Source organism: Muscardinus avellanarius (genome assembly GCF_963383645.1).
Source record: "Muscardinus avellanarius genome assembly, chromosome: 19".
In the NCBI taxonomy this organism is placed as follows: Eukaryota; Metazoa; Chordata; class Mammalia; order Rodentia; family Gliridae; genus Muscardinus; species Muscardinus avellanarius.
This window is the reverse complement of record NC_137805.1, coordinates 32435037-32458302: the sequence shown is the minus strand read 5'-3', so window position 1 is coordinate 32458302 and position 23266 is coordinate 32435037. Positions and strand designations below refer to the sequence as shown.

Sequence of the window (23266 nt, the reverse complement as noted above, 5' to 3'; positions counted from 1 at the left end):
ACCACGCCCGGCTCAGCCCTTTTTATTTTGAAAAAGGGTCTTGCTAAGTTGCTGAGGCTGGCTTCGAACCTGCAACCCTCCTGTCTCAACCTCCCAAGTATTTGGATTACAGGTCAGCACCACCATTCTCGGCTAGCTTAATTAATTTTTATTTAGTCCTAGAAAGCAGGTATGATGGCTATTTTTTTTTTTTTTTTGGTGGTACTGGGGTTCCTGGAAGCCCTTCTACCTCCGGGCTACACTCCCAGACCTATTTTTGCATTTTCATTTTTGGAAACAGGGTCTCCTAAGCCAGCGCGCGCGGCTGGCTTCGAACCTGCGCGATCCTCCTGTCTCCGCCTCCCAAGCGCGGGGATTACAAGCGTGCGCCACCACGCCCGGCCTTATGATGGCTATTTTTAAGAGCAGGTATGATCCATATACATATATTTTACTGTGGATCATATTGGAAATGGCATACAGTCAGACAGTGCTTGGTGCCCCCCCCCATCGTATTTTTCAGAGCAGAAACTCAAAGAACTGAGAAGTAAAGTGAATTGTCCAATGTCCCACAGCTGAGCTGTGGTTCTTAAGTCTGAAACGTGAGGGCTTCAGGGCTCTGGTGATGCCTTACGGAGGGGGAGTACATTCCGCCTTCCTGAAGAGCCTACGCTGGGGGCAGGAGCCACAAACAGGCAAGTAAAGAACCGAGATAGATGGGAGACGAGAAGCCGTGACAGGACCGGGAGCCGGGGCGGAACATAATTTAGTCGGGACGGTCAGGGGCCTCTTTGAGGAGGTGGCATTTCGGCTGAGACCCGGGTGATGGAAGGAGCGGGTCGCGGGCAGATCTGTACACTGGAGTTCCACCAGGGTCCCCAGGGAACTCTGCTGATGCCCGAGCCCACCCCGACATTCCAATGTGATTGGCCAGTGCTTCGGTCCAGTTCCTCCAGAACTGCCAATAGAGGGAGAGTTCCAGGCGGGTGGGCGGCAAATGCGGAGGCTCCGAGGCAGAACAAACCCGACGTGTGGTGTAGGGACGGAGAAGGGGCAGGTGGCAACTGGTTCCTTTGGAAAGGGGATAAGGTGCTGGCAGCTGAAATGAGGCTCTGGTATAAGGATTGCCATGCACACGGGCTCCCCGAGGTGTCCCCAGAAACCAAGGAGCCAGTTTGCACACGGGGCAGGAGGGTAGAGTTGCAGGAGAAGAGAACAGCAAGAAATCGGGGGCTTTAAAAGCTCAACAAAAGCCAGGCATGGTGGCGCACGCTTGTCATCCCAGCACTCGGGAGGCTGAGACGGGAGGATCGCGGCTCAAGGCCAGCCTTGGCTACTTAGTGAGGCCCTCCACAACTCAGTGAGACCCTGTTTCAAAATAAAGAATAAAAGCTGGGCGTGGTGGCGCACGCTTGTAATCCCCGCGCTTGGGAGCCGGAGACAGGAGGATCGCGTAGGTTTGAAGCCAGCCTCGCTGGTTTAAGAGACCCTGTTTCCAAAAATAAAATAGGTCTGGGAGTGTAGCCCGGAGGTAGAAGGGCTTCCAGGAACCTCAGTACCACCAAAAAAAAAAAAAAAAAAATAGGGCTGGGGGTATTGCTTGGAGGTACAACGCCCCTGGGTTCCATCCTCAGACCTGCCCCCCCCAAAAAAAATATATAATATATAATAAATAAATAAATAAATAAAATAAAATAAATATATAAAATAAAAAAATAAAAAATAGGACTGGGGTGTTGCTTGGAGGGTACAATGCCCCTGGGTTACACACACACACACACACACACACACACACACACACACACACACACAAACACAGCATGTTTGTGATTAGGGTGTAGGAAGTTGCCCAAGACACACCGTAAGGGAAAGGGCTGGTGGCAGTCAAATCCAGGAAGACAGCTAGGTGTGGTGGCACAGGTCGGTAATCCCAGGACTTGGGAGGCTGAGACAGGAAGATTGCAGGTTCGAGGCCAGCCTCAGCAACTTAGTGAGACTCTCAGCTACCTAAGGAGACCCTGTTTCAAAACAAAAAGTAAAAAAAGGGCTGGGAATGTAGCTTGAAGGTAAAATGACTCTGAGTTCAATCCTCAGGACCAAACAACCAACATATAAAACAAAACAACAAATCCAGGAAGATTCTATTTTTTATGGGGACAGAGAAGGGAGAAGTCCCTTACCTGATTTTCTATGTGAGTATCAAAATAAACTCTGGGACGAGAGAGAGACATCAACTTGCTGACTTAGGACCTTGAAAGGAGAAGGGCAGAGGGCACTTGCTAGTTTATATACGTCTCCATGATTGCTTTTTATGGGCTAGTTTTGAGTAGGAAAAAGTTTTGATAAGGAGGCTCTGTTGAACCTCTTACATAAAAATGGCATTTTTACATTACATACATCAGAGCTGCTGTTGCGGTATTAGAAAAATTCTTAAGACAAAGCTAATGAACTGTGGATGTAAAAGTAGCCCGGAGGCCTCTGGGGTGGAGAGGGGAGTCCATGCCCGACACGAGCGCAGCGGCGCCCCCTAGTGGAGGGGCCGGGAAGTGGAGGACATGGCGGTGCTTGTGGTCTCGGGTTGGTGGGAGGATGTGGCTCTTGGTGATAAACCCACCGCGTCAGCTTTAGAGCCAGAGGCCTGTTAGGTTATTGGTGAACATTTTTTTTTTCTATACTGTTTGTTTGTTTGTTTGTTTGTTTCTTTCTTTCTTTCTTTTTGCAGTACTAGGGATGGAACCCAGGGGCATTCTACCTCTGAGCTACACCCCCTGCCCTATTTTTTATTCTTTATTTTGAAACCGGGTCTCACTGAGTTGCAGAGGGCCTCACTAAGCAGCTGAGGATGGCCGCGAACCGCGATCCTCCTGTCTCAGCCTCCCGAACGCTGGGGTTACAAGTGTGCGCCACCACGCCTGGCGACCCCTCGACTTTCTGAGATCTACGTCACTTGGCATAATATTCTTCATTTCATTCATTCCAATGCAAATGATATAATTTTATTTTTCCTTATGACCGAATGGAATGATGGTCAACATTTTTAAGAAAGCCACTAATAAGCCAGGCACACACCTGCAATCCTGGGACTTGGGAGACCGAAGCAGGAGGGCTGCGAGTTGAGGGCCAGCCAGGGCAATTTAGTGAAACCCTGTCCCAGTAGAATAAAATAATAAAATGAAATGGGCTGGGGGGTAGCTTAGGGGTAGAACATCCTGCGTCAGTCCCCCGTGTGGGGCGGCGGGGGAGCCACCGCTAATGTCCATTCCCAGAAGGGTCTACAATAGGTCTAGAAGGTGGTGAAAAGGATAAACCGGGCTGGGCGCGGTGGCGCACGCTTGTCATCCCAGCATTCAGGAGGCTGAGACAGGAGGATCGTGGTTCGCGGCCAGCCTCAGCTCCTGAGTGGGGCCCTTTGTAACTCAGTGAGACCCTATTTAAAAATAAAGAGTTAAACCGGGCGTGGTGGCGCACGCTTGTAATCCCCGCGCTTGGGAGGCAGAGACAGGAGGATCACGCAGGTTCGAAGCCAGCCGCGCGCGCTGGTTTAGGAGACCCTGTTTCCAAAATGAAAATGTAAAAAATAGGTCTGGGAGTGTAGCCCGGAGGTAGAAGGGCTTCCAGGAACCCCAGTACCACCAAAAAAAAAAAAAAAAAAAAAAGAGTTAAAAACTAGGGCTGGGGTGTAGCTCGGAGGTAGAATGCCCTAGTACCGCAGAAAAAAGATAAACCCGAGGGACATGAATGGGCACGGACCAAGCATGGCTCAAGTTCAGAGTCACTGGGTGAGGAAATCGGGTTGATGAAGGCCTCCGATGAGGTCACTTATATAAACACCTAAGGCCCCATAATGTCGTTGAAGCCTAAGATACCTGCTTATGGGACACAGGGCAGGGCTGAGATAAATCCAGACGCCGCTACCTCGAGGACAGGAGAGCAGGTGCGGCGGGGCGAGGGCAGATCGCCGCGCCCGCCTCCGCTCCATCGTGGAGGGTTTAAAGTGCTAATCAAAGTTAAGCTCCTGTACCGTGCCGCACAGCAGGCTCCTGATAAGATTAATCTAGTAATTACGCCCGGCCCAGGCTGCTTGGCAGGCTTCCTGCGTGTGTAAGAGCTGCTCGTCCTCTCGGGCCCTCCTCGGAGGCCCCTCTGCCCAGTCTCTCTGACCTCTGTCCGCTCCCTGGGGCATCCTCAGAGACACCTGGTACCCTCCCTCCACCCTGCATCTGTGAGCCGGGTGGGGCTGCTGCCCACCCACTGCGGGGGCCAGCCCTGGGAAGGGGCCTGGACCAGGGGCTACGACTGGGACACAGATAGGGCCCGGCCATCGCCTGGACCAAGGGGTATGCCAGAGGGGCAGCCAGCTACCCGCCCTGCCGGTTTCTGGTCTGGGTTGCTGGGTATAGAAAACGGGATCAGGAGAGGGAGAGGGGGCGCTGCTGAGCTCAGTGTTTGGGGTGCCTTGGGTGGGCCACGAGGAGGGACTTCAGATTCAGATTTGGGATCAGGCAGGGGCGACGGTGGGAAGCCAGGCTGCTCTCCGGAGGCTGCGCCCTGCTTCTTGCCTGGGACAGGACCCTGCTGCTCAGCTCAGGCTTCCCCCAACTCCTGGCTCCGACCCGCCGCAGCTGGGGATGACCAGCTGGGGCCCAGCGCGGCCACGCCCTTGCACTCACAGTCTGGAGCCCGAGGTCTTCCTGTGGACCCCTCCTCACGTCTCCAACTCAAGGCTCTGATGGAGGCCACTGGCAATCCTCCTGTCTCAGCCTCCCAAGTATTGGGATCACAGGTGTGCGCCACCATGCCCTGCTCAAGCAACACTCTTAATGACAGGCAGCGTCTGGCGGTTCTGAGGAGGCATCAAACTTTTCCTGTAAAGGGCTCGTAAGTAGTCAGGGCTCCACAGGCCGTGGTCTCAGCTGCAGCCGCTCACCTCTCCCGCCGAGCCCGAGAGTGGCGTGGGGGAAATGCGCGGGCTCCTCTGTGCCCCAGGAAAGCCCTTCTATGGACACGGATGTTCCTATTTCATATATTTTTCACATGTTGTGAAAAATACACCTTTAAAAAATTATTGTGAAGCCGGGTGTGGTGGTGCACGCTTGTAATCCCAGCATTCAGGAGGTTGAGACAGGAGGAACGTGGTTTGCCGACAGCCTCAGCTACTTAGTGAGGCCCTTTGCAACTCAGTGAGACCCTGTTTCAAAATAAAGAATAAAACACAGGGCTGGGGGAGTAGCTTGGAGATAAAATGCCCCTGGGTTCAATCCCCAGTACCACATTAAAAAATATGAATAGCATTCTAGTATATGATGAATGTTAAAATTACTCTTTAAAAATATTTCTTTTTTTTCCCAGTCTAGTGAGGTGGTGCACCCCTGTAATCCCAGTACTTGGGAAGCTGAAACAGAAGGATACAGGTTTGAGGACAGCCTTAGTAACTTAGTGAGACTCTCAGCTACCTAGTGAGACCCTGTTTCAAACTAAAAAATAAAAAAAGGGCTGAGGGTATAGCTCAGAGGTAGAATGCCCCTGGGTTCAATCTCCACTATAAAAAGAAAAAAAAAATTTTTTTTCCCCAACTACTTGAAAGTATAAAAACTCTTCTTGTGCCGGGGGTGTAGCTCAGTGGTAGAGCGCTTGCCTAGCATGTCTGAGGTCCCAGGTTCGCAAAAACAACACAAAAACAGCTGGGCATGGTGGCACACAACTGTAATCCCCAGTACTTGGGCAGCAGAGACAGGAGGATTGAAAGTTCTAGGCCAGGCCAGCCTCAGTAACTTAGGCCCTGTTTCAAAAAGAGAGCCGGCCGTGGTGGCACACGCTTGTAATCTCAGCATTCTGGAGGCTGAGACCAGCCTCAGCTACTGAGTGAGGCCCTTCGCAACTCAGTGTGACCCTGTTTCAAATAAAAGACTGAAAAAAATAGGGCCGGGGTTAAGAGTGAACCCGAGTCCAAGCCTCAGTACCACAAAAACAAAAATACCAAAAATTCCATTTTTAGCTCAAAGGCCATACCGAACATTGGCAGGATGACCCCGGCCCGTGTGTAGATCCGAGCAGGACTCTGAGGCCGGGTGGCCTGGGTTCGAATCCTGGCTTTACGACTCACTCCTTAGCCTCTCGGGGACCGGTTGGCAGGTAGGAAGGCAGAGTCAGTCGGTACAACAGATTCAGACAGCGTCTGGTCCCTGATCTCTACGGGAGCAGCGAGGCCGTCGTTACCTCCGGGGCCTCGCACCTGCCTTGGCCCGCTGAAGCCCCCTCGCCCCTCCTCGCTCGCACCCCTCCGGCCGTGGCCCCGTCCGCCTGAGCAGCCTCTTTCCTGGTGTTTGTTATATGCTGTCATCTATGCACCCCGCCAAGTCCTGCGTCCATCCGACAGAGACCGCGGTCAAGCCGACATCCTGCCTTCCCGGGGCTCGTACTCCCGTGAGAGGAGATGGGGGCTAACCCGTCCGCGACATTTACGAGCCGATGTGGCAGATGGCCACCTGCGGGAGGGAGTGTGCCCTTTACCCAGGCCGTCCGGGCGGCTGCAGGGAGGTGGCCTTTGATGACGAACCTGAAGGCGCTCTGCTTTGCTTTTCCCATCCTGCCCTGAGCTCTGAGCCGTTCTGTCTCTGTCCGTTCTGTCTCTGTCTCTCTCTTTTTCTCTCTGCAGGACTAGAGACTGAGCCCACTGGTGTTCTATCTTGAGCTACACCTCCAGCATTTTTAAATTTGGAGGATTTTCCTAAGTCGCTGAGGCTGGCCTCAAACCTGTGATCCTCCCAAGTCTCTGGGATTATGGGCACGCCCCGTGGCTTCTCACAGAGACCTCCTCGGCTTTTTCTCCAAGATCCTCCAGGTAGGGGTGGCGCTTCAGGGCCATTTAGTCTTTTTCTGCCTTGGTGAGAGGATGAACACCCTGTTGTCTGTTTATACAATGGATGCCACAGATATGGCGGCACACGCCTGTAATCCTGGCACTTGGGAGGCTGAGACAGGAGGATTACAGGTTCACAGCCAGCCTCAGTGACTAAGTGAGGCCCTCCACAACTTAGTGAGACCCTGTTTCAAAACAAAACAAAACAAAAAGGCTGGGATGTTAGCTTGGAGGTAGAGCGCTGCTGGGTTCAATCCCCCACACAGCTGGGCACACACTTGTAATCCTAGTACTTGGGAGGCAGAGACAAGAGCATCGTGGGTTCGCAGCCATCCTTAGCTACTTAGGGAGGCCCTCCACAACTTTATGAGATCCTGTTTCAAAATTAAGAGTAAAAAATAGGGCTACGTGTGTAGCTTAGAGGTAGAATGCCCCTGGATTTCATCCCCAGTACCACACACACACACACACACACAAAACAAAACCCCAAATCCAAACACCCATACCACAAAAACAAAACAAAAAATAACAAAACAAAACAAAACAAAAACAAACGATGCCGGGCATGGTGGCGCACGCTTGTCATCCCCGCACTCGGGAGGCGGAGACAGGAGGATCGCGCAGGTTCGAAGCCAGCTGCGCTGGCGTAAGAGACCCTGTTTCCAAATAAAAATATAAAATAGGTCTGGGAGTGTAGCCGGAGGTAGAAGGGCTTCCAGGAATCCCAGTACCACCAAACAAACAAACAAACAAACAATAAAAACAAAATAAAACAAACCCCCCAAACAGACCAAAATCAAACACTCAGAACCAGTATTCTCTGAGAGAGGAGAATCCTGAGAAGCGGAGGGGGATGAGCAGCGTCGGGTCACGCGGGCCGGAGCCCCGGGATCGGGGAGGCGCGCTTACCCTGGAGTAGTCGAAGCCGTGCTTCTCCTTCAGCCCGTTCCGGCACAGCGTGTAGTTATAGAAGCGGGAGTTCTTAAGGAGCCCGACCCACTCCTTCCAGCCCGGCGGCACGTAGGAACCGTTGTATTCATTGAGGTACTTCCCGAAGAAGGCTGGAGGGCAAGAGGATCCGGAGGCGAGTGAGAAAGCGGGCGTGTTTCACGGCGCAGTGCAAGGAGGTTCACACAGTGGCGTGCCCATGCCCACGGCTGAAAGCAACGCTCTCTCAGCCCTGGAGAGCTTTGGGGCCCAGCCCCCAACGTTATCACATAAATGCACGAAATGTACAGGGTCGCAGAGAAAAGCAACTATTTTGAAATACGGTCACAGGAATAGTAAAAGGGTTGGGCATGCTGGTATACACTTGTCATCGCGATACTTAGGAGGCTGAGACGGAAGGCTCGAAGGCTTGAGGCCAGCCTTAGCAAGTTGATGAGGCTATCCAGAACTTAGGGAAACCTTGTTTTGAAAATAAATAAAGAGGCTGGGATGGCTGGGCTTGTTGGCACACACTTGAAGTCCCAGGACTTGACCTGGCCGTGAACCTGCCATCCTCCTGTCCCAGCCTCCCAAGGACTGGGATTACAAGCCTGCGCCGCCACACCCTGCTTCTTCTATTTCTTGCTGGACCACGGTGGCTCTGGTGGCGCTGATGGGACAGCTGGGTGCGGTGTGCGTTTCCGTGCGCACGCTTCACATCAACAGCAAAGCTTCACAGAAGAAGAGAAGAGAAACCCCGCTTCATGGGGAAGGGGACATGCCTAAAATTCTCCATGGGGAACGAGGAAGCAGGCAAGATCTTTGTAGAAATTCTTTTCTGTTTCATTTATTTATTTAATTTTATTTTAGTGGCCCTATTTTTTTTTTTTTTTTTGGTGGTACTGGGGTTCCTGGAAGCCCTTCTACCTCCGGGCTACACTCCCAGACCTACTTTTACATTTTTATTTGGAAACAGGGTCTCCTAAGTCAGCGCGCGGCTGGCTTCGAACCTGCGCGATCCTCCTGTCTCTGCCTCCCAAGCGCGGGGATTACAAGCGTGCGCCGCCACGCCCGGCTAGTGGCCCTATTTTTTAATTCTGTATTTTGAAACAGGGTCTCACTGAGTCGCAAAGGGCCTAAGAAGCTGAAGCTGGCCGCGAACCGCGATCCTCCTGTCTCAGCCTCCCGAAGGCTGGGATGACAAGCGCGCGCCCCCACGCCCGGCTCTCGTTTCATTCTTTATCTACTGAGCGCATAACACTGTTTAATAATTATAACCTCCAAAGTCATCCTGAAGAAATGGGACCCCAAGACATACGTCCTATCTGGCCCTCTCTTTCAGATGAGGACAGTGGGGCCCTGAGACCCCCCTCCAATAGCGAGATCGAGCGCGCAGGACTGTGGGTGTCCCAGCTGGCTGCGGGGCCACAGGAGAGCTTGTGAGTGACCGCCCGGCCTGGGCGTGTGGACAGGGACAGCCCCGCGGGTGCAGTACAGACACATGAGGGGAGAGGGGCAGGGCGCGGGCGCCCACAGCAGGGCAGGAGGCCGGTGTGCCGAGGGCCGGGGGCAGCCTGCTGGGCAGCGCGAGGAGGCGGTGATGGAGCGGGACCCTTGGGGGCTTCCCCGGAGCCTGGCAGGTGGCTGGCACCTCCCGGGGTGGAGCCGCCTCGGGAGCTCAAGCGCTTGGGTTCAAGTCCCTGCGCACAACTTCTGCGGGCATCAGGCTGCCACACAGGCCAGGGCGGAGGACTCTGGAGGGGGTACCGAGGAAACGTCTCCCAGGAGGATTTGGGTGCTAGAGCCGGTGAGAATCTGAGGAGTGGGGGGGGGGGTAAGAGCCGCCTCCGTGTGGGAGCGCAGAGCAGAAGGAAGCAGAAGATCTGGCATCTTGGGGCGTCCCCGGCTGCTCTATTTCAAGAGTGAGCTGTAATTGGGCAGGTTCCTAATTAGAGACCACTCAGCATCCCAGGCCGCCCGTCAGGGTGTAAGGGACTGAGAAGGGGCTGGAGCAGGAGGCGGTAAGAGAGCACAGGGTCTGTCTGGGGAGGCGGGGCTGCTTTGTTATAATCCAGAGCGCTGCGGACGGCGAGGGGTGAAGTCCAGGGGTGCAGCCGGCCGTCCTCCATTGCACAGGGCAGCAATGGCACCGCAAGAACAAAATCCAGAACAAAATGTCTCCGGTGTTGCAGTCGAGAAACCCTGATCTTATTACTTAAGGGCTCCATCCATCTCCCGGCCTGCCTGCATCCCGCCTCTCAGTTTTTTAGGACCCTACAGCGAGAGCTAAAGAGGTCCCCGGAGGTGAAGTCTGGCTCAGACAAGAGCTAATAAACCTCGTTCCCACCTCTGCGCACAAGCTCTGCCCTGATGCCCGCAGACGCGTGTCCCCCTCCTCTCTCCCCGGCTCCTCCTCCCCGCACGGCGTGACTACTTCTTGACCCACAGACCTCAGGGCTCCGTGGCAAGTGCTCCCATCTGCCCTGGCAGATTGGACAGGCCAAGAAAAGTGGGTGTGGCTCTGTTCCAATAAAACCTGAATTACAAAACCGGACAGAGATGTGCACGCCTGTAATCCCAGCATTCGGGAGGCTGAGACAGGAGGATGACAGGTCTCAGCTACTTAGTGAGACTCTCTGCAACTTAGCGAGACCCTGTTTTAAAAAAAAATAGGGCTGGGGGTGTAGCTAGAAGGTAGAATGCCCCTGGGTTCTATCTCTAGGACTGCAACAAACAAACAAACAAACAAACAAAATCTGGAAAAGTTCCTAATTTCTAACTGCACCCTACAGCGTGGGTTTACCTTTAATCACTATGGCCTCTCTTGGTAGCTGAGACTCAGGGAATACTCAGCAAACGAAGGCTCCATTAGGAGGGACAAGGTCAGATCCCACCCAGCCACCACCCGTTTCCAGTCCTGCACCCCAGCTAGGTCTCCCCTGCCTCCAGGACCCCAAAAGGAAGGCTTGCAAAGATCCCAGGGGCCTCTCATGCTCGAGGTGGCCTGCGGTCTCCCTTGAATGAACACGTACCCTCATTTTTCCTTAGTAGACCTCCACCTTTGTCTCTGAAATTCTTTCCGCCACTAAAGCCAAGGACCCCGCAGGCCCCGCGGGGGTTGAGGTTCCCTTTCCCAGACTGAGGAACTCCTCAGGACTCCACGGGAAGGTCGTGCTGACCCGTGACAGCTTTTGACACGTTCTGAGAGGAACCCGGGACCACAGGTCTCCTGGGAAGCGTGGAGTCCGGCCCCCTCAGTTTGCAGAAGATTGAAGGAGAACCCCGAGAGAGACTCCAGGCCCTCAGGAGCCGGGGCCGCTCTCTCCCAGGTCCCGTCACCGCCCGCGATGCCCTGGCTGGTCCCGGGAGCGCTTTCTGCTGACTGCGCGGCCTGGCGCGCTGGTGTGTGGCACCCTTGGCCAGGCCGCAGGCTCCCGGGCATGGGGATGGGGGTCCCCTGCCTCTGGGACCCCCTCGTCCTTAGGCCACCCTGTGGTTGTCAAGTCTCCCACTGCTTTCTCTGCAGAATATCTTGTTTTCACCTCGCTTTCTTCTCGCCAGCCCCCAATCCTTACACGGCCCAGAAAGAGTTTATTATTCAGGCCCCACGCGGCCCCAGAAAACAGGGCTTCAGCCAGAGGCTTTTAGTGCCAAATTAGATTTTGCTCTCATTTGATTAGATTTCCCCCAGGCAGTTTTTAAAATGGTTACTCCGGCACCAGTTGAGGTGGGGGAAGCATATTAGCAGGGCCGGCGGGCTGGGGGCTAGAGCCCAGAGAATGAGCTGGAATTAAAACCCAGATTAAAAGCATAGCCCGGATCTGGCCGGGGCTGGAAGCGTGGACTGGGCTGGGGTGGTTGGGAGTGGATGGTGGGAGAGGAGGACACCCGGGCTGGCAGGAGATATTTAGAGGATTTGTGCCTGGCCAGGAAAGGCTGCTGAGGATGTGCTGGCGGCCGCTGCCCCTGGGAAGCTGGCTGGCATTCACAGAAGGCTGGAGCGTGGCCGTCCTCTGGGAACCAGGCACCGGGGGGATTTGCACCCACAGAGCAAGCTTGTGGCTCTTTGGGCGGGCCTACTTCATTATTATTATTTTTGTGTGTGGTATTGGGGATTGAATTCAAGGGCATTCTACCTCTGAGCTATGCCTCCAGCCCTATTTTATTTTGAAACAGGGTCTCAGTAGGTCGAGAGCCTCACTACTCGCTGAGGTTATCCAAGAGCCTCACTACTCGCTGAGGTTATCCAAGAAGCTGCGATGCATGCTCCCGTCTCAGCCTTGAAAGTACTGTGATTACAACTGTGTGCCCCACGCCCGCCTCTGCTTAATGATTTAAGTACACCCAGAGCTGACCTTAATTTTTTTTTTTTCCAGTACTGAGTACGGAATCCAGGGGCAGTCTACTTTCAAGCTACACCCCAAGCCCCATTTTTTATTCTTTATTTTGAAATGGCGTCTCACTGAGTTGCAGAGGGCCTCACTAAGTAGCTGAGGCTGGCCTGAGAACTCGGATCCTCCCTCTCAGCCTCCTAAATGTTGGGGTCACAAGCGTGGGTCACCACGCCCACCACGCCCGCCCAGCTGACCTTAATGCTTGACTCTGGAGATGGGCGCATGATCCACGACTGACCAATCAGAGCACCACGTTCATCTTACCACCGTGATTGGCTCAGGGGAGACACGTGACCCAAGCGGGGCCAATTGGAGAGTGTCAGCCCTGGGATTTGGGGGAGCTTCTAGAAAAGAGGAGAGCTTATTTCCTGGAGCTGGAAGCTAGTGGGTTATAAGCCTGAAGCTGCTGGCGGCTGTTTCGCCACCAAGAGGAAAGGGTCCACTTGATTGTACGCAAAATGGAGAAGAACGGTGGTGGGAGAGAAAGATGAAGACAGAAAGACACGGCGTGAGCCTCCGGGAGCCATGCCCCATATCACCCCTAAGGCTGGCATTTTCAGTTATACCAGTGGTTTTCTTTTCTTTCTTTCTGTGGTACTGAGATGGAACCCAGGAATACACTCCCAGGCTATTTTATATTTTATTTGGAAACAGGCCCTAAGTTGCTGAGAGCCTCACTAAGTAGCTGAGGCTGGCTTCGAACCGCAATCCTCCTGTCTCAGCCTCCCGAGCGCAGGGATTACAAGCGTGCGCCACCACGCCCGGCTGTACCAGTGGTTTCCAAGCGAGGGGGGAAATGGGCAACAGAGGCAGGTTTGACGGCCACCACTGGTGGGAAATCGAGCCTCCCAAGAACTGAGATTACAGGCGTGCGCCACCACACCTGGCTCTGTTTTATCTTTTTTTTTTTTTTTTTTTTTTACTTTTTTTTTTATTTTTTATTTTTTTTTGGTGGTACTGGGGTTCCTGGAAGCCCTTCTACCTCCGGGCTACACTCCCAGACCTCTTTTTACATTTTTTTATTTGGAAACAGGGTCTCCTAAGCCAGCGCTCGCGGCTGGCTTTGAACCTGCGCGATCCTCCTGTCTCTGCCTCCCAAGCGCGGGGATTACAAGCGTGCGCCACCACGCCCGGCTCTGTTTTATCTTTTAGTTTGCAATAGGATCTCGCTAAGCTGCTGAGGTTGGCCCAGAGCTGTGATCCTCCTGTCTCAGCTCCGGCCACCTGCTCTGATCAACTTTTACTGCAACAGCCACACCCGTCTGTTTCTACGTCAGCTGGGCCACAGTCACGCCACAACTGCAACACACCAGATGCTCAAGTCTAAAATGTCGGCTCTCTGGCCCTCTGCAGAAGAAGTCTGCCAGCCCTCGATGTAGAGCAGACCCCGTGTGTGAAGGGAAAGACGCCGTAGGAATTGAATTCAGAAAGATGTAACCCGGAGGAGGCCTTGTCTCCCCTGCCCCTCAAAGCAGGCTCTGAGCTGGCCAGGCCTGTGCCCGGGGTCCTTAGTGCAAAGGAAAAACCCCGGGACAAGAGGCCGAGGCTGGCGCAGGACCCTGGCCCCTCTGCTACGCTGGTTAAACGCGCCCTCGCTGTGTGCTCACAGTGAGTAACTGTGTGAAGGACACGCGGCTACTGGCTCCTCAGCACCCGGCACGCAGGGGCCGGGCCAGTCGTGTCCCTTCCTCGCAGCCTCCTGGCCACTGACCTCTGTGCACCTCACTCAGTTCCACAGACACCAAAGCGATGGCTGCGTGGTCACCTCGGCTCCCAGTGATCCGGGGCAGACCTTTATAAAAGTGCATCATCTAGCCGGGCGCGGTGGCGCACACTTGTAATCCCAGCGCTTGGGAGGCGGAGACAGGAGGATCGCACGGGTTTGAAGCCAGCCTCAGCTACTTAGTGAGGCTCTCAGCAACTTAGTGAGACCCTGTTTCCAAATAAAATATAAAATGGGTCTGGGAGTGTAGCCCGGAGGTAGAAAAGCTCCTGGGTTCTAACCCCAGTACCACATAATAGAAAATAAAAAAGGCTGGGGGGTGTGGTTCAGATGTACAACACCCCTGGGTTCCACCCCCAGTACCACACAGAGACAGAAAGTGTCATCAAAAGAAAGAACCGGCCAAGCGAGGGGAGCGGGGCAGACACAGAAAGCCACCATGCTGGTCTGCGAACCGCAGGAGCCTGCGCGAAGGCCGTGACAAAGCAACGAAGGTGTCCTAGAGGAGGGGAGCCCAGGAAAAGAAAACGCCCAAAGCCCTTGACGGGAGGAGCTCGCAGAGGGCTCGCACAGCGCCGGAGCCGTGTGTGCCGGCAAGTCAGCCAGCCTCTTCCTACCTCAGTTTCTCCATCTGTGGAATGGAGGCAGTAACAGTATGGACCTCGTGGGGGCGCTGCATCTGCAAGGACCCCCTGCCTCCACGCGCCAAACACCAGAATCCCCGCGTGCGCAAGCCCCGTCTACAAAATGGTTGGATTGCACACAAGCACACAGTCCTCTGTGTACATGAAACCACCCCCAGCTTACTTGTAATATCTAAGCAAAATAAACGCTTTGTAAATTGTTGTACTTACATTGTTTGGGGAATAATGACAAGAAAAAAAATCTGTACGTGTTCAGTACATTCTTTCTTTTCCCCTTCTTTTTGGTGGTACTGGGATGGAACCCAGGGGCATTCTACGCCGAGCTACACCCCCTGCCCTTTTTTTAAAATTCTTTATTTTGAAACAGGGTCTCACTGAGTTGCAAAGGGCCTCACTAAGTAGCTGAGGCTGTCTGCGAACTGCGATCCTCCTGTCTCAGCCTCCCGAATGCTGGGATGACAAGCGTGCGCCACCACGCCCGGCTGGCATTCTACTTCTGTGCTACACCCCTGGCCCTGTTTCTGAGTGTTTTTGATCATTGGTGGTCGTATCCCTGGATGCGGAGCCCACAGATATGGCGGGCAGAGAGTCTTTGTGTACTGCTTAGAAGTGGCACCCAGCTAGTGCCTGCTGAGAGTTAGATTTCCGTTGTTACAGATGGGTCGGTTTTCTGTGCTGCCAACGTCTTGTCCCGTTAATGCCTGGTCTAGGAGTCTGGGTACGGCCAGCGTCAGGATGCACACTGTCCCCTCCCACCAGGAAGGGACTAACCCCGTCCTTCCTCAGCCCGGTGCTCAGGTCCCTCCAGGCGCCCGCGCTCTTCAGCTGTGTGAGTTAAATGCTGCTGGGGGAACCATTCAGTGCCAGGCCCTTCTGTTATCTCTCCCGGCCCCGAATCTAAGTAAAATTGCCACGTAACAATCGCAACTTGCCGTCTGTAAAAGCTGCGGCTCGCGGCGCCCGGGGACTGTGATGAGCTGGCGGTGAACCTGGTGCAGAGGGCGGGAGGCGATGCTGCGGGTACCAGGTGAATGAGGGAAAGGGGGGGGGGAACCCCAGCATTCTCTGGGGCCAGAGAACAGGTGGTGGCTTAGGGGCATTTTTGGAACCTCCCAGCATCTGCTCCCCTTCCCCGTGTCCCTGATCTGCTTTCTCTCCCGTCCCGGCCACATGGGCGGAGCTGCTGACAGGGTGGTTTTAAGGACACTGGTGGCTTCCTGGGGGCACGTTCATCCCACACCATCTCCACCGACGTCAGACCTCAAAAACAACTGACAAACAAACCGAGGGTTGAAATGTTCTGGAGTTGACGGGTTGAGTCATGCTGTGTGTGCCTGACATTTCATTAAACAGTTATTTGACTTGGCAGCTTCCCATGGTATTTTGGAAAACACACACACACACACACACACACACACACACACACACACACAAATTTTTTTTCCCTGATAACCTTCAGAGAGCCACACCTGCTAGCCACAACTTGTTAAGTCCAAATACAAAGGTCCTGCCTGTCAGTTAGGTCCCCCTACCCTCAAGAGGGTGGCCCGTCAGACCACTCTGGATATTATTATTATTATTATTATTATTATTATTATTAATTATTTTGCAGTACTGGGAATGGGACCCAGGCACATTCTACCCATGGGAGATTGCGCTGGGTGCTGATTAGAAGAAAGAGGGAGGGGAGAGCTGCTACCCAAGGGCTCTGTGACACCTGTGCCCCCCCCCTGGCAGAAGCTGGTGAAGCCGGGGACAGCTCTGGTGTCCATGGGTAGGGGCTGGAGGAGGGCACCTTCGTGTCTAGCGTCCAGAGCCCGCGATGCTGCTGAACCCCCTCTGATACAGCGTACGGCCCCCACGGCAAAGAACGGCCTGCCCCAAGTGTCTGCGCGGTCAGTGGGACAGTTGGTGCCAAGCACAGCGTGAGAAGCACAGCGTGAGAAGTGCGTGCAGCCGGGCATAATGGCGCACGCCTGTAACCCCAGTACATGGGAGGCTGAGACGGGGGACGGCAGGCTGGAAGCCAGCCTCAGCAACACAGTGAGACCTGTTTAAAGAAAAAAAAAGCTGGGCATGGTGGCATATGCCCATAATGCCATTACTTGGGAGGCTGTAGGAGGAGCGCATCAACCTAGTGAGTCTCTACTTCCAAAATAAATAAATAAATAAGTAAATAAATAAATAAATTTAAACAGGCTGGGGCTAGAGGTAGATCCCTGGGCTCAATCCTCAGATTCAAAAAAGCAAACACAGCTGGGCATGGTGGGGCACACTTGTAATCCCCGCGCTTGGGAGGCGGAGAAGGTTCGAAGCCAGCAGCGCTCTCTTGGCTTAAGAGACCCTCTTTCCAAAACCTGTAATCCCAGTACTTGGGAGGCCGAGACAGGAGGAGTGCAGGTTTACAGCCAGCCTCAGCTACTTACTGAGGCCCTCTGCAACTTAGTGAGACCTTGTTTCAAAATAAAGAATAAAGAACAGGGCTGGGATGTAGCTGGGAGGCGGATGCGCCCCCTTCCCATCCCTTTAGCCTCGATCCAGCCTCCATAGTGGCGAGAGGACCCCACGGAGGCACACACTGAACTGGGCCACTGCTGCTCAAAACCCCCTCCCCGTCACACCCTAACTAAATCCAGAGTCCTTGAGGTAGCACGCGCCTGCAGATTGTTGCTGCCCGGTGCCTGGAATCCTTCAATTGTCATCTTCCTACTATTTATTTTTTATTTTTTTGTGGTGCTGGGGATTCTAACCCAGGGGCATTCTACCTCCGAGCTATACCCCCAGCATATTTTTTTTATTCTTTATTTGGAAACGGTCTCACTAAGTTGTGAAGGGCCTCACTAAAAGTTGGCTGTCCTCAGCCCGGCGTGGTGGCGCATGCTTGTAATCCCCGTACTTGGGAGGCAGAGACAGGAGGATCGTGCAGGTTCGAAGCCAGCCGCGCTGGCTTAAGAGACCCTGTTTCAAAAATATAAAAATAGGTCTGGGAGTGTAACCCGGAGGTAGAAGGGCTTCTAGGAACCCCAGTACCACCAAAAAAAAAAAAAAAAAAAAAAAAAAAAAAGTTGGCCGTCCTCAAACCTGCGATCCTCCTGTCTCAGCCACTCAAGTACCAGAATTACAAGTGTGTGCCATTATGCCTGGCTTCTTTTTAAAAAAATTCAAATGAAAACTCATTAGGCCATATTAAATGGGACAGGGTCAGTAATTTTCCAGATTAAAAAAAAAAAAAAACACCTTATAAGAGCCGGGCATGGTGGCACATGCTTGTAATCCCAGCAATTGGGAGGCTGAGACAGGAGGCCCTTTGCAACTCAGTGAGACCCTATTTCAAAATAAAGGATAAAATAGGGCTGGGGGGTGTAGCTTGAAGGTAGGACGTCCCTGGGTTTCATCCCCAGTACCACAAAAACAAAACAAAACATTTTATAAGTGAAATAGAACATCTTTGGGCCTAGGTTGCCAGTTGTCAAGATCTAAATTTGGTCCCAAGGGGGCACCAAACAGAAACTGAGCTGGTCCAGGTCAGGGGATCCCACCTTTGACACAGCCCAAGAGCCCTGCCTGGGGCGACTTTCACGACCTGCCACTGGGTTTTCTGGGAGCTCCTGGTCTGAGCAGCAGAGAACAAACAATTCCATTAACCTAGAGGGAGCAGGGGTCTCCCGAGGAGAAGTGGCAAACGAGAAAGCGGCCCTCTGCAAACTCCAGCGCACTATAAATATTAATGAGAAACGCCACAGGCTGGAAGCCTTTGCTTTTTTGGCAGACAAATTGGCTGAGGGGGCAGGGCCGGGGAGAAAGGCACTCAATAACCCCCAGCCTCCCAGCCCAGGGCCGGCATCTCGGAGAGCCAGTAAGTGGATCCTTTTCACTTTGGACCGCTTGCAAGGTTACGGCTGCCCTGCACCTCTCTCTCCTGCTTTTGAAAAAGACACCCCATGTAAATGGCTGCACGGCCAATAAATCGATGGATGCCGCAGGAGGTCTGGATGCAGAGGTGGGATCTTGCTGCGCTGAGGACTGCAGGGAGCCAGTGAGGCGGGTGGTCCTGAGCCTGCAGAGGCTGCGCCACCCGGGCTGGGGGCTGGAGACATGCCCCCCTGGCCCCTCGAAGGGAGGCTGCGCCGGGGTTTCTCCAAGGGACATCTGGTCTACTTTTCTGCCCAGCACCCATTCTTCTCCCATGTTTTATAACTTTACCTTTAGTAGCCCAAAAGAAGGAACCAATTTTTCTTTTCTTTAAACCTCACCTCTTCTGGGGAGGTTTCTAAAGCCCCGCCTTCTGGTTAGACATGCGATCTGGGCCTGGCCAATCAGGTAGTCTCTTCTCCCCTGACCTCTGTGATTGGGTAAAGGAACAGCTACTATAACCTGAGATGAGCCAATGACAGCTTCCCTGGGACTCTCTTTTTTTTTTTTTGGTACTGGAGATTGAACCTGGGTGTTTTCTACCTTCGAACTATACCCACACCCATATTTTATTTCTTATTTGGAAACAGGGTCTTGCTAAGTTGCTGAAGCTGGCCTGGAACCTGCCATCCTCCTGGCTCAGCCTCCCAAGTGTGGGATTACAGGTGTGCCCCAGGCCCGGCTGCCCTGGGACTTTACTGTAGCCATTGTAAAGAGGTTCCTTTGCAGCCGGGGCCACCACACTCATGAGATGGCTCCTGTGGGGGCCACCCTGCGCCATACAGGGGCAGCCCTCCTAAGAATAAAGACAACTCCAAGCAAAGAGAACCCGTGAGGCAGACAGGCAGGGTTTTTATGGGTCTCTGGGAGCGCTGGGCCCAGCAGTGTTTGCCTGAACTAATTTCAACGATGTTTCTTTTCACTGGACAAGTGAGATGGATAGAAACCTGAATTCCATTTCGATGCCACTTTCTGGGAACTTCAAGCCCAAAGGCCCAGTCATCCAAACACTGGAGGAGGTAGGTGCAGGCCAGGCGAGGAGCTGTGAGTTCATCTCAAGTGCGGTGGGCAGCCAGCGGGGGAGGGTTTCAGGCAGGGAGCGGCATGCTCAAAGGCTGTCTGGCTGCTGGGTGGGGAGGAGAGTGGCTAATTGCTAGGAAGCCGCAGAGACAAGCAGAGAACCAGGGCAGAGGCCGAGGCCTCACATCTCCTACAGGCTCCGGTTTCCCGCCTGTCTCTGCGGGCTGCTCGGGCCTCTAATTGACCGCTGGCCTCAGCATCCTCCTCTGCCGGGGCCTCGCAGCCCCAGTGGGTAATGACAGACTCTATTCGTAACCTGAAAACTCAATCAAGGTGGGGGCGCGTCTCCCAGTTTTAGTGACGGGTTTCGCAGCCTGCTGAGTCACCCCCCGAGACGGCTACATCTTACAATCTTTTTTGATTCCCCTTAAGTGTGGTTTTTCTCCAGGAGGAAGTGAGGGAGGTCGGCAAGAAGCCCAGGAGACCCACTGCACGAGGCCTGAGACGCCAATCACGTAGAGGCAATTAGCACCCGGAGGGATGTGCGCTAACCGGGCCCTTCCAGGAGCGGGTCCCGGAGCCATCTGACTCTTGGCCCGCGTCTACAACGAACATTGTATACGATTCCCTTATTTCCCTGGAAGGAAATTTATGGGTAATGAAAGCTACCCTACGCACATCATTTTCAATCAATATAATGCTCTAACTGCATTGGACCAGAAAAATAAAAAGGAAAGCAATTTATATCAACAGGAAGTTTCTCTCGAGCGTGTCCATCCGTCAAGGAGGGGCCTGTCAGCTGCCTGTCCTAACCTGGTTTCCCGGGGAGGGTGACAGTCACAAAGCTGCGATTCAAATGCTCTGACACCCTCGGGGAGGGAACTTGCAGAAGAAATAACTGTTGGAGAAGTTCTGCCTTCAATTATAATAGTCCCTCTGCTTCCTAGTCACTTACATTCCTGGGAAATTTAGAATTCATGTACGGTGGTACGCGTCTGTGATCCCATTATGCGGGAAGCCGAGACAGGAGGATCGCAGGTTCGAGGCCAACCTCAGCTACTCCACAAGGCTCTCAGCAACTTAGTGAGATCCTCTTTAAAAAAAAAAAAAAAGAGAGAGAGAGAGAGAGAGAGATGTCTGGGGTTGTATGTAGTGCCCCTGATTTCAATCCCTAGTACCATATACAAAACTGCAAAAAAAAAAAAAAATTCAGTATTTATATACGTAATAAACTTAGTTTCCAGGCTCAATTTATTTCAGATAACAATAAATTTAAAACAAACTGCTATACGGATGATCTGTGCTATGAGTATTATCAGTGACAAAGTTTGATTAACTTGGTTAATGAAAGGTTCCAGCCGCCGCTGCCCCGCAGGGGGCGGGGCCGGAAGCTAGGAGGCGGAGCTCTGCGATTCCGAGAGGGGACCACGCCTCTCGATGAGAGAGGGAAGAGAGAGGCCCGATAGAGAGACAGAGAGACGCGCTCTCCCCCACCAGCCCCCACGAATAAAGGCATCCCTACCATCTATGATGGGTCTCCGCGTGTATCTGTGAGCGAAAGGGACCCTCCATATCTTTCAGTTAACAGTAAGCTTGATTAACGGCATGCTTTTGATTGACAGTGTGTGCTGTGGAATATTCTAGTAGAATTGTAAACAGCTCTCATGGGATGGAGTGGTACAGGAGAGTTGTAAACAAGCACCAAGGTTGTCAACAAATCTGGGATGGGATTCTATAGGATTACAAATATAAGTGTACGTGACCAATGGGGGAAAGAAAGTAACTCGCTCAACTAATCAGAAGACAGGTGAACAACGCAGGCAAGATTACACAGAAAGACCCTCTTTAAAGGAGGACCCCGGCTGGGCGCGGTGGCGCACGCTTGTCATCTCAGCATTCGGGAGGCTGAGACCAGAGGATCGCAGTTCGCAGACAGCCTCAACTACTTAGTGAAGCCCTGTTTCAAAATAAAGAATAAAAGAAAATAGGGCAGGGGGTGTAGCTTGGAGGTCGAATGCCCCTGGGTTCTACCCCCAGACCCACAAAATAAATAAAAAAATAAAAAATAAAAATAAAGGAGGACCCCGGCTGGGCGTGGTGGCGCATGTTTGTAATCCCTGCACTTGGGAGGCTGAGACAGGAGGATCGCGCAGGTTCAAAGCCAGTCTCAGTTGCTTAGTGAGGCTCTCAGCAACTTAGTGAGATCTTGTTTCTAAATAAAATATGAAATAGATCTGGGAGTATAGCTCAGAGGTAGAAAAGCCCTTGGGTTCCACCCCCAGTACTACAAATAAATAAATAAAAGTAAAGGAGGACCCCAAGCCGGGCATGGTGGCACATGTTTATAATCCCAGCATTTGGGAGGCTGAGAGAGGAGGATCGCGGTTCGCGGACAGCCTCAGCTACTTAGTGAGGCCCTCTGCAACTCAGTGAGACTCTGTTTCAAAATAAAGAATAAAAAATAGGGCTGGGGTATAGCTTGGAGGTACAATGCCCTGGGTTCCATCTCCAGTACCACGAAACAAAAAAGCAAGACTGAGGCCAGCCATTGCCCTGGCGCCATGACCGGCTCACCCCGCGGAGCACTGCCATCCGAAGGGGCGGGCCTGAAGTGACGGTGGACGTCCGGCACCAAGGCCCCCCGTGTCCCTGCAGACACACAAGGCCCTCCGGCTGCCCCTCAGACCAGGCGCGCTGGAGCCCCGCGATCGCTTGCCCAGAGCGGGCCCCAGCAGGTGCCAAGGCCAACAGCCGGGGCCTCCGCTTCACACTGGACTTTCAATTTGGACTTTAAACTGATACCGAGTGAACTGTGCACTTAAAAATCTGTGCGTAATTAAGGAAATCTGCCGACTCCCTGTGAGTCAAGTCAATACTGTGTAGTGATGGCCCCCTTTGCTTTATGTCCAATAAAGCTGACATTGCAGGAAGACACAAGTTCCTCGTCTTATGACCTGGGGCCCTCGCGACAGTCTGGTAGCAAATTCAGAAGCCACGTGGAATGCAAGACAACCGGGGACCTGTGGGTTCCCTGTGCAGAGCTGGCATCAAAGTCTGCAGTCCCTGTCCCCAGAAAGCCTCAGCATCCCCATCCTGCATCACCGCTAGAAAAGCGCCCGAGACTTTAACCTGTAGGGGGCGCTGTGCTCCCTTGAGAACCACCAGGTTAGAAGAAAGCTTGGACCCGGTGACCTGAGGCTTAATGCACCCCGCAGTGTGCTTCCCAGGGGCCTGCCAGGGCGGGCACTTTCAGTTATTTATTAGAAGTAGAGCTAGAGCCGGGCGCGGTGGCGCACGCCTGTCATCCCAGCATTCGGGAGGCCGAGACAGGAGGATCACGGTTCGTGGCCAGCCTCAGCTACTTAGTGAGGCCCTCTGCAACTCAGTGAGACCCTGTTTCAAAGTAAAGAATAAAAAAATAGGGCTGGGGGTACTGCTTGGAGGTCGAATGCCCCTGGGTTCCATCCCCACTACTGGAAAAAAAAAAAAAAAAAAGAATGAGAATCGGGCTGGGGATATAGCTCAGAGGTAGAATGCCCTGGGTTCTATCCCCCAGCACGCATGCACACGCATGTACACACACACATAAGAAAAGAAAAAGAAAGAAACCTGAAGGTCTCGGAGGAAGGGAGAGGCCAAGAGAGCTTAGAAACATTTCTCTGCAAGGCCAACTTCAGCAGCCTAACGAGACCCTGTTTCAAAACAGAAAATAAAAAGGGCTGGGGGCATAGGTGTATCTTGGAGGTAGAATACCCCTGGGTTCAACCCCGAGCACCAAAAGAGAAAAAAAAGGTTCATCAGGAGGCTG

The 23266-nt window shown here is 53.1% G+C and overlaps 1 protein-coding gene across 3 annotated transcripts in view; it reads right to left on the bottom strand.

Annotated features, from left to right (window-relative positions):
- The window catches only part of SULF2 (sulfatase 2), a gene marked incomplete at both ends in the record, with an annotated part of 71454 nt that overhangs the window by 20852 nt on the left and 27336 nt on the right, over positions 1-23266 (bottom strand). For all 3 annotated transcript variants that reach the window (XM_080716098.1, XM_080716100.1, XM_080716099.1), the window contains one exon: positions 7748-7899. In XM_080716098.1, the coding sequence (XP_080572224.1) occupies positions 7748-7899 (152 nt within the window). The remainder of the gene's footprint in view (positions 1-7747; positions 7900-23266) is intronic.